The 12,459-nt window shown below is 29.8% G+C and overlaps 1 protein-coding gene across 1 annotated transcript in view; it reads right to left on the bottom strand.

Moving 5' to 3' along the window:
* The window catches only part of plcb1 (phospholipase C beta 1), a 73,404-nt gene that overhangs the window by 17,003 nt on the left and 43,942 nt on the right, over window positions 1-12,459 (bottom strand). Inside the window, exons 9-12 of the mRNA XM_016284073.1 lie at window positions 10,911-11,077; window positions 3,436-3,582; window positions 2,602-2,759; window positions 1,386-1,468 (exon numbers count right to left, since the gene is read on the bottom strand). Of these exons, the coding sequence (XP_016139559.1) occupies window positions 1,386-1,468; window positions 2,602-2,759; window positions 3,436-3,582; window positions 10,911-11,077 (555 nt within the window). The remainder of the gene's footprint in view (window positions 1-1,385; window positions 1,469-2,601; window positions 2,760-3,435; window positions 3,583-10,910; window positions 11,078-12,459) is intronic.

Genomic DNA, 12,459 nt, shown 5'->3' with positions numbered 1-12,459 from the left:
ATCACATCACATCACATCACAAAACATCACATCACATCACATCACATCACAAAATATCACATCACATCACATCACAAAACATCACATCACATCACATCACATCACAAAATATCACATCACATCACATCACAAAACATCACATCACAAAACATCACAAAACATCACATCACATCACATCACAAAACATCACAAAACATCACATCACATCACAAAACATCACATCACATCACATCACATCACAAAATATCACATCACATCACATCACAAAACATCACATCACATCACATCACATCACATAACATAACATCACATCACATCACATCACAAAATATCACATCACATCACATCACAAAACATCACATCACATCACATCACATCACATAACATAACATAACATAACATAACATAACATAACATAACATAACATAACATAACATAACATAAAACAAAACAAAACAAAACAAAAAATAAAGTTAAAAGTAAAATAAAATAACATTAAATTGAATTTAAAATCTTTGCTGATTTAGGGGTAGATTTTGTAGAATTCTGCAGAATATATTTAAATATGGTAATAAACAACTGAAAACGTATTATAAGCTGAAAGCATAATAAAAAAATAATAACACAAAGCAAAAAAATAAATAAATAAAAAATAAAATTCTCTGATTTAGGGGGAAAGTTTTGTAGAATTTCTGCAGAATATATTTAAATATGGCAATAACTAAAATGTCCTAAACTCTTATTGGAAGCTTTCTGCACAATTAAATAAAATCTAAATCTAAAATAAATAATAAAAATAAGAATAAAATAAAATCTACTAAACTCTTATTGGAAGCTGAAAGCATAATTAAAAAAATAAAAAAATAAAAATTAAAAGAATAAAAAAAAAAGAACAAAATATATAAAAATATAGAATAAAATAATCTGAGATTAAATTACATTCAACTAAATCTTTGCTGATTTAGGGGAAATATTTTAAATATGGTAAAATATGCAATATGGTAATGAATAAAATGTCCTAAACTCTTACTGGAAGCTGAAAGCATAATTAAATCAAATATGGAATACAATAAAAGTAAAGAATAAAATCAAATAACTATTACAATTATTTCAAAATTAGCCCCTTACAACGTTCACATGCATCTCCACCTCTGATGTTACTGAAGAGCATGCACATCTCATGTCATCTCTGATTTCATGCAGAAAGTGAAGCCAGTGCTCAGCCGCCAGCGCGTGTGACATCCCACAAGAGAACAATGATGACTGAAAACAAATTATGCATCTCAGAGATGCTTCTAATCACTCTACTCCTTGTTGCCATAGCTGCAGTCGGCCCCGAGGAGCCGCGGCGCTACGGGAAGAAAACTAGCAGCGTCTACACTTACGAGTCCACGTGATTCTCAAAGGACAGGATGATGGGGAACGGAGACGTCTTGAACGCACACTCAGCGATGGCTTCGATCACTTCCTGGAAAATAAGAACAGATTAAACTGAATTTAGTCATTTATCTAACATGAAATATTTCAATATGTCAAAGTGTAGTAGCTCTATTTATATTGTTTATTTGTAATTTTTTAATGCGGTTATAATATTGAATGTACAGCTGATTTTTTTATTATTGTATTTTCTATTTCACTTGTTACTGAATACAATGTACATTAATTAGGTTTTGTTTTATTATATCAATTAAACTATTCACTACCGGTCAAAAGTATATATGGACTAATTTAATTAATGGATTTTAATTAATTATTAATAATTGAGCAGCAAATCAGCATATTAGAATTATTTCTGAAGGATCATGTGACGCTGAAGACTGGAGTAATGATGCTGAAAATTCAGCTTTGCATCACAGGAATAAATTACATTTTAACATATATTCACATAGAAAACAGCTATTTTAAATCGTAATAATATTTCACAATATTACTGTTTTAATGTATTTTTGATCAAATAAATGCAGCCTAGAATGTACTAAACTCTTATTAGAAGCTGAAATAAAATATATACTGAAAATAAAATAAAATTAAATAAAACAAAATAATAACATAAAATAATAAAATAAAATTATGCAAAATAGATTTAAATATGGTAATAATTACAATGCGCTAAACTCTTATTGGAAGCTGGAAGCATAATAAAATATAATAAAATGTATTAAAATAAATCAAACAACAAAATACAGAATAAAGTCAAATATAATAAAATCGTCACTGGTTTAGGTGGAATTTTTTTTGGAATTCTGCAGAATAGACATAAATATGGTAATAAAATGTGCTAAACTTTTAATGGAAGCTGAAAGCATAATGACATAAAATATAGAATAAAAATAAAGAATAAATTAAATAATTATTAAAATGTATAATTATTTTACAATTAATACACTTTAATAAAATGAAACAAGCACTCACAGGGCTATTAACTTCTGCAGACTGATTTTGTTTGCGACTGTGTATCAGACAGTGAAAAAATGACTCTCATTTTATGGAAACGGCTCCAAAAGCAGAAAATAGCTCCGAGTTAAGCACTACTTAACTGTGAGCACTGATGAAAAGCTCAAGCGTAACCTAACTCTCGTGTGGTGGAGTGCTGCGGGTCACCTTGAAGGAGATTTCTGAGGTCATGGTGAAGCCGTGTGTGATGACGGGTTCCTCCTCTGCCGTCCGGCCCTTCCAGCAGTCCAGCTCCACACAGCGACAGCCAGACAGCAGCGTCTGCCGGTACATCTCAACAGAGGAGTTCCCCGCGAGCTGCCCCGCTGACAACACATACACACAAACCCTCAGCAAACGCAAACTAATATACACTCAAGCAAATACTTGAGCTGTGTGGTATGTGTGGCTTGTTTCCACTACGGGATAAAAAAATGTAAAATGTAATTGAATTAACAGAATGAAGTTTTTTTGAAAATCTAAAAATGCAGAAAGTCTCCTGTGAGGGGTAGGTTTAGGGGTAGGGTTGGTGTAGGGCAATAGAATATACGGTCTGTACAGTAGAAAAACCATTACGCCTATGGAGAGTCCCCACAAGGATAGCTGACCAGACGCGTGTGTGTGTGTGTGTGTGCATGTTTATGTGGTTTATGAGGACACAAATTTGTATAATAACAAGGCTATGACATAGGTATTACAACGAGAAGGTGATTTATGAGGACATTTCAGTGTCCCCGTAATTCAAAAGGCTTATAAATAATTCAGAATTAGTTTTTTTGAAAATCTAAAAATGCAGAAAGTCTCCTGTGAGGGGTAGGTTTAGGGGTAGGGTTGGTGTAGGGCAATAGAATATACGGTCTGTACAGTAGAAAAACCATTACGCCTATGGAGAGTCCCCACAAGGATAGCTGACCAGACGCGTGTGTGTGTGTGTGTGTGTGTGTGTGTGTGTGTGTGTGTGTGTGTGTGTGTGAGTGTGTCTGTGTGTGAGTGTTGCGGTACCTGTAAGGTAAGTGTTGTGGGAGGAGTTGATGAAGTACTGAGAGAGAGGGAAGGTCATGTCTTCACTCTGGTCCAGTTTTTCTGGAGGAATGACACTGTTCTCCTCACTGATCAGATACCTGGCGAAGCCCTCCACTGAGATCTGCCCTGTTACACAATTAAGATAAAAAAGGTGCATGCATCACATTTCAGTAGAGAAGACAATAGGCATCATTTCAGGACTTTTAAACGGCAAAATTGCATTCCCAACCCAGCTGACTCCTGTAACGTGTTATATTTTGACTGTAAGGGGTACTATCATTCAAAACTTTGAGGTCGATAAGATTTTTTTAATGTTTTTGCAAGAAGTCACCAAGGCTGCATTTATTTGATTAAAAATAGAATAAAAATAGTAAAATTGTAAAATATTATTACTATTCAAAATAACACAATAAAGAAAACTGATATAAAAAAATGCTATAAGAATATAAACATTTATTTTAATAGTTAATTGCAAAGATACAATTTCTAATTTTCATTAATAGAATAAATTAATGAAATAGAATAAAAATAGTAAAATATTATTACTATTCAAAATAGCTGTTTTCTATGTGAATATCTGTTAAACTGTAATTTATTTCTGTGATCAAAGCTGTATTTTCAGCATCATTACTGCAGTCTTCAGTGTCACATGATCTTCAGAAAAAGTATAATTTTTGCTGCTCAGGAAACATTTCTGATTATTGCATTTTCATGCATTTTATTTTTCAGGATTCTTTGAAGAACAGAAAGTTCAAAGGAATAGCCTTTATTTGAAATAGAAATCTTTTGTAACATTATAAATGTCTTCAGTGTCACTTTTGATCAATTTAAATTGTCCTTGCGAAATAAAAGCATTCCTTTCTTTCAACAGTTGAGACGATTGTGTATTAAGTTCATGACAGTTGAACACTATGCATGCCACAGAGTTGATTTCACCTCCGAATATTCTCACTCTCTTTCTCTCTTTTGCACCTAAAGTAACAACTCATCTCGTGGAGTAAATTAGCACTGCGATTGCAAACAGACTTCAAATTAAACTCAAGCTGGAGATCAGCACTCCTAAACAGCACTCGCGGCTGAAGGGAAGCCACTCGGGGACGAGCGTCCCCCGTGACTCATTCTCACCAGCAGTTTACATTAATTAAACTTGTTCTTTGCAGAGCTCCGGAGGTAATTAACCACGGCCCTCTTTTCTAGGACGGCACGACGCAGGCTGGATGACATGTGTCAGAGCAAATGCAGGGGGGATCGCTCCAGAGCAAACAGACACCGAAATAACACCAACCACCTTGCTGTCCCGAAAGGGGAGTCAAATGGGTTTTAAAGACTACAATTACCACACACTGCTGAAATTCAGCAATTGTCCTGTCGAGTTAAACGAAGAACGAAAGAACAGGATTGCATCTGCTTTCACCGTCCTGCATCCTAAGGTGGCTTTCAGGCCTGTTCAGACAGACATTTTCAGAGGGTTTTGTGCTGGTTTGGGCTTGTCTGAACTAGTCTGACCAACCAATCAACCGTTTTATGTGACTGCCTTAAAGTATAAACAGTTTTAACCCTATAAAGCTATGGTATCATATTTGATATGCAATTTTTTTAACGATCTAAATGATTAACATGATCAAAATTTTGCTGATAATCCTGTTGTTCAAGTCTGATTGATAGTTTAGAGTTTTTTATCCAGTAAAAGCTCTTTTAGTGTAATTGTACAAATGCTTCACGTGTCTTTCTGCTGTCACATCTAGACTGATTTTATCAAGTAAACGTCAGAATAACTCATATTGTTAGTGATATTTCAAGATGAACATTACTGGACTGTTAAGCATGGTATTTTAGTATCTATGATATAATATTAGTTTTTATTAGTATTTTAAATTTATTTTTATATTTTTAGTTTAACGTTTTAGCAATTTTGTTGTGTTTTATCGTTATCATTTTGTATGAGGTCTATACTGTTTTTTATTAAGTTTTAATTTATTTAATATTTTGAATTAGATTACATTTTTTTTATTTGAATTTTAGGTAAAGTTTTATTAACTAATTATTTTCAATATTGTTTTATATTAAGTTTTAGTTCATTTAGTTAATATTTCGAATTAGATTTTATTTTTATATTTTCTATTTTAATTTTAGTTCATTTAAGTTTAGCAATTTTTTGTAATATGTCTATATTGTTTTTGTTAAATTTAATTTTAGTTTAGTATACTTTTTGAATATTTTATTTTATTTCAGTTAACGTTTATTTTATTTAAATTATTTTTTATGATTTTAGTTTTAGTTAGCAATAATAACCTTCAGTTGAGTAAATCATCATCATCATCATTTATTTATTTTAGAAAAATCTAAACATATTCTCACTATATATATAAAAACGCATATGCAACCGTTTTCTAAAATGTGTTTTTATATTTTGTCTAAAGGAAGAAACTCTTTCATTTAAAAAAATATGTGATTATTTCACATGTCAGGCTTTACAGGGTTAAAGAAAAGTTAAATGATTATTTTAACAGCCATTTCAAATACAAAAATAAGCACCTCGTCTCCAGCGTTTACAGACTATCGGACAATGACTGTCGCTCGGGCACAATATAATCCTGCCAGCGCAGACCATTCCCGCATTTACAACCCGATTGTTCCTCTAAATCTACAATCAATAGCCTGCTACTCAAATATCAGCGTCTCTCGTGTGTCTGCTGTGTCTCGTGTGGGCGTTCGTCTGTCCTCTGCCTGTCTCTGAGATCGGACTGAGAAAATAGAGTGGCTAATCTGCGTGACAGCAAGGTGTCATGCTAGAACCGCCAGCTAAACAGCCCGATGATCATCCTCATCTATGGCCATCGCTGGCCCCTCTGGACTCAATGTGCCTGATCAATCACCTGTCACGCTAACGGCCGCCTGCGCATTATCATCCAGTGACCTGGTCTCCAGTTCGCCCGTGGAGAGATATAAATAACCCGGCTCCACTGCAGCGTCGGACCGCATCTCGTGAGTTATTGTTGCTATGGTAATGAAACGGTGCAGAATGTTATGGAGGTTTTGTTTTCTTTGCACAGAATAAGAAAACTCAGAGACTCTGTTCCAAAAACAAGTGCACTTCCTCGCTGTCTGCTCTTCTAAGGTGACATCCTAACAGAAACAGATCCTTATACTGTATATGAATGATTTGCAATGTATAAAAGTACATACTGCACAACAATGTTGGTTAAATACATTTTTCATTGAATCGAGCTATTTAATTCTCAGTATAGTGTATATCAATTAGCATATTAATATACTAATACTTATAAACTAAAATGTATTTATATAAATTTGTTATTTATTTGTATTCATTAGCATTTGCAATTAATTAATTTACATAGGCAACATCCAATTGCCATCACTTAGAAATGATGGATTTAAAATGTGTAAGCATTAAATATATATTGCACAAAAATGTTGGGTGAAATAATCAATATTTAATTGCATTAAACAATTAAAATGTATACATTTCAGTCTAGAATGAATTAGTATATGAATACACAAAATGTATACTAAAATATATGTATACTAATATAAATAATACACTAAAATAAATATATACTAATGATATTTGTATTGATTAGTACAAGTGTTAAATCCTAACTGAAATATTAAACTATTAATATTTCAAACTAAAGTACTATGTATTCAACTATTTATAACTATATTTTTTTAGTTTAGAATCAACTAGTTAATTAATTAGTATAATAATATAATACTTATATACGAAAATTATACAGAATACACAAAATGTATACTAAAATATATGTATACTAATATAAATAATACACTAAAATAAATATATACTAATGATATTTGTATTGATTAGTACAAGTGTTAAATCCTAACTGAAATATTAAACTATTAATATTTCAAACTAAAGTACTATGTATTCAACTATTTATAACTATATTTTAGAATCAAAGAATCAACTAGTTAATTAATTAGTATAATAATATAATACTTATATACGAAAATTATACAAAATAATATATATATATATATATATATATATATATATATATTAATAATATACTTATTAAATTAGTTATTTACATTCTAAAGCAACATCCTAACTGAAACAAATCATTATAAATGTAAGATTTAAAATACATAAAAAACACAAAAAGCATAAAATTTCATACTGCACAAAAATGATGGGTAAAATAATTGTTAATAATTTTTAATTGGATTACACCATTTATATCTATATTTTTCAGTTAAGAATGAACTATTATACTAATTAGTATAATTATATTAATTAGTATATTAATATACTAACTACATACCAGTGTTATTTTAGTATCATTGAGATACTATTATAGTCTTTGTTAAAGTTTTTAATTAGACTTTATTTTTAAATTTTCTGGTTTTATTTTAATGTTAGTTAAAGTTTTAGCAATTTTGTTGTGTGTCTTTGCCAGTTTTATTAATTTTGCTGTTTTAATTCATTTTTATTTCAGTTTTAGTTTTTTTTTTTTGTACAAAGTACAAGTTAAACTAAATGAAAATGAGAAACCGATTATCGGAAACTAGCTGAAATAAAATACGTTTAAGTCTGTTATATTTTATTTTATTTTATTTCAGTTAACATTTATTCTATTTCAAGTAATACATTTTTTATGGTTTTAGTTTTAGTTAATTAAAATAATGTTTTAAATGAGAGATTTAAAATGTTTAATAAGCATAAAATACATACTGCACATAAATCTTGGGTAAAATTATTTAATTAAAATAATTACAGAATTTATATCTATACACTTCAGTTTAGCATGAATTGGTATTCATTAGTACAATTATATGAATTAGTATATTAATTTACTAAAAGATACTTACATACTAATATAAATTATATACTAAAATAAATAAATACTAATAATATACATATTTAATTAGTGCTTATAAATGTAGCCTATAATACACATAGAAATACATACTGCACAAAAATGTTGGGTAAAATAACCACTTTTTAATCTGATTAAACTATTTATATCTATTCTTTTCAGTTTAGAATGAATTAGCATATATGTTAGTATATATAAAAAAGTATATTAACTATTCATATTTTGTTTCCCATCATTTGCTCCAACGTCTACTTTTCAGCGAATCAGGTAGGGCGAAAGTCATAATCTAATTAATATTCATGACCCTATGTGCTGATTCGCTGACAGACAGCGAACCTCCTGAGAAGGACGTTAACAGGACGAAATGACTAAGAATATCGGGCAAAAATATGCATGTTTATATTTAGCCGTTGCAACAATGTTTCAGGCCTAATTATTAATCTTTCATGCCGAAAATTCTCAAATGTGACTCGTGTTTCTGTAAAGTTAATATTTTCGAACAGAACCTGATATGAGCGTATCCATGGCAACAGGCATTTAAAACGGATGGGATTTATAATAGGATCGTTCCTGGTTAAATTCTGAGGTTCTTGCTGTTTGAAGCGACAGAGAACATCGAAATACAGGAATCCATCAGTGTTTTAATGTGGCTGTCAATCAATAAGTTGAGTGGAAAAACTAATGAGGGATTAGATTTCATATTAGCATGATGATGGGACCAGACGGCGCTCGATTATAAAGACCTGATGTCTTCTGCTCTTATATAAATGCAACACCTCATGGGAACGCGAGGCAAAACCCTCCCACGCAATTATCAGCAATTAACAATTACATGGAGCTGTCTATCAGCGATTGATGGAGAAACACATTGCAAACAGAGCTAATCGCCGTCCTGGGTCGCACTGCGGCACATGCCACTCTCAGGGATGATGGGATACAGAGAAAACACCATCCTGCCAGGACAATCAATAGTCTGTGCTGCTGGACTCAAAGCAAACTTCACTCAACACACCCAAGCCATGCTGCATTTGAAAGCTGTAGCGAAGGGGAAGATTTTCAGTGAATTATGACTAAATTTGTTTCTCACACAAAGCGTCACGTGACTTTAGAAGATTTGCATTATTGTCAATGAGTCCTTTGAAATACTGGTATGGTGTTAGTTTAGTCACTGTGAACTAGAGCTGAAAGATTCATTGAAATAAAATCAATATTGCAGATTTGTAATGAGAAGCATTAATAAAGCTGTTGCCAAAAATGGAGACGCTTAAGGGCTTCGTGCAGTTTTTTGCCAAAATAAAAGCTTGATGGGTTAATGCTTGGAAATGAAGAAATTAAGGCATAAATATAATAATAATAATAATAATAATAATAATAATAATAAAATATTATTATTATTATTTATTCATATTTGATTAATATTGTATTAATTTTATTTATTAATAATATTAGTAAGAGTACTACTAAAATACTAGTAGTATTTTATAGCCATACTGATACATAATCCCAATGTTATTTTGGCCAAATTGTGCAGCCCTACATACAATCAAATTATTATTATTATTATTATTATTATTATATTAAATACTTGATTTGCTTTATTTTATCATGAAATTGTATTATAAAAATAATAACATATTCCTTATTTGGTTTAAAATTTAATAATAATAAAATTATTATTATAAATTTTTTTCTTATTGTTATTTTAATAAATGTATGTATTTCTATTTTTATTAATGCTATTAGTAGTAGTACTGTTATTTTATACACATACTGATATATAAAGCCAGTATGATTTGGGCCAAATTTTGCAGTCCTTCATACAAAAAAAAAAAAAAAAAGATTATGATAATAATTATTAATAATTATAATTGTTATTATAGATTACATTTTTAAATTTTTTATTGTGAAAATATTATAACAACAGTAATATATTCCATTTGGTTTACTATTTGTTATTATTTTTATTATTTATTTATTTATTATTATTGTATTGTTAACTTTATTATTAGTAGTAGTCCTGTAATTTATAATTCATACTGATATATAATCCTAATATTTTGGCCAAATTTTTCAAGCCCTAAAAAAAAAAAAAAAAAAAAAAGATTATGATAATAATTATTAATAATTATAATTGTTATTATAGATTACATTTTTAAATTTTTTATTGTGAAAATATTATAACAACAGTAATATATTCCATTTGGTTTACTATTTGTTATTATTTTTATTATTTATTTATTTATTATTATTGTATTGTTAACTTTATTATTAGTAGTAGTCCTGTAATTTATAATTCATACTGATATATAATCCTAATATGGTTTTTTGAGGCAAAATTTTGCAGCCCAACATACAAACACAGCAAACTTGGATCTCTAAATTAATTAATAGATAAACAAATAAATTAATGTACAAATAAATAAATAAAAATCACATTCACAATCTTAATCTGAAAAAAAAACACTTATATTTTTCCCCCAAATCATTCAGCCGTACTATAAAGCAGGGAAAGAGCTCAATGGAAGAACATGACAGCATACGTGCTTGAGAGCGAATGCGAATGAAGATTTCAGGCGTTTGTCTGGGACAGACCTCTCTGAATCATGGCTGGGTTGGGCTCAAACTTCTCCATGAGAAGCTGGGTTTGTTCGGGCTTGAGCGGCGGGTACAGGATCTCGTTCAGACGCGGGTCCCGCTGCTTGTTGTTGATGAATTCTGTCATCTGATCCACCGTCAGATAGTTTCTGCTCTTCACGCCGCTGGAGAGAGGAAGAGAGATCCAGGAAAGAGCATACGGTTTACAGTGATAATCATAACACAGAGATGAGCAACTACATTCTCCCAGCATGCAAATTACACAATGACTTTCAGCAAGGCGGATTTTTTTAAAGGAATGTCTCTGTTATGATCAATACCAATTATCTTTCATTAGGATTTTTAAAATTGTTACGCCCCCAACTAATTACAACACTGCAATGCTCTCATCTCATAAACATCATTTCAATAAGACTTCAAAGCATCATTAACTACTATACATGGAGTAATATATATATATATATACAAATAAATACATCAAATGAGAAGTGAAAATAGATCAACTTAAATAAATGCATACAAACAGGAAAAAAATATAAAAAAAACTTAAATTAACATAAAAGTATACATAAACAAAAAATAAACAGAAAAATTAAGCAAATAAATAAATAAATAAATGCATACAAACAGGAAAAAAATATAAAAAAAACTTAAATTAACATAAAAGTATACATAAACAAAAAATAAACAGAAAAATTAAGCAAATAAATAAATAAATAGATAAAAACTGAAAAAAAAACAGATAAAACCAATGTATAAATAAACAGAAAACATTAAAAAGAACATAACAATATTCAGAATTAAAATATTTAATAGAAAAATCTGACAAAAAAACAGGTAAATAGATAAAATAAATAAATAAATAAATATACGTAAACAAACAAACAGATGAAATAAACAGATAAATGTGTAAATAAATAAAATATCAATAAATAAAATTGTCAGAAATATAAATATATAAAAAAGAAAAAAAAACTGATAAACACATAACAATGTATAATTATATAAATAAAAAATAATAAACAGATAAATAAATGTATAAATAAATCAAAGATAAATAAATACATTAAAAAAAATTTGACAAATAAATACATGGATGAAAACTGAAAAAACAGACAAATATATACAACAATGTATAAATAATTGCATGTATAAATAAATAAAACCAGATAAAAAAGCAACAACAAAAAAAAGTAAAAGTATAATAAATAAAGGATAAATAAATTAAAAAATTTGAAAAATAAAGAAATAGATAAAAACATATAAATCATAAAAAACTAGGGCTGCACGATAAATCGCATGCGATATTTAACGCGCATCTTGTCAGTAAAGCCGGTTCTGTAATCAGAGGTAAATCTTCAACACCTGCGGGCTTTCACATGGAGCAGCATTAACTACACAGAGCCGTTGTTCACTGACGAGCTGCGCTAAAAATCGTGCGAATATGAACGTGATTTTGCGCAGCTCGTCAGTCGTTAAATATCGCATGCGATTTATCGTGCAGCCCTATAAAAAACGCATAAATAGATACAAATAATGCATAAAT

The sequence above is a fragment of the Sinocyclocheilus grahami genome, unplaced genomic scaffold, assembly GCF_001515645.1.
Source record: "Sinocyclocheilus grahami isolate Dianchi unplaced genomic scaffold, SAMN03320097.WGS_v1.1 scaffold179.1, whole genome shotgun sequence".
NCBI lineage: Eukaryota > Metazoa > Chordata > Actinopteri > Cypriniformes > Cyprinidae > Sinocyclocheilus > Sinocyclocheilus grahami.
This window is presented reverse-complemented; position numbering and strand designations above follow the sequence as displayed.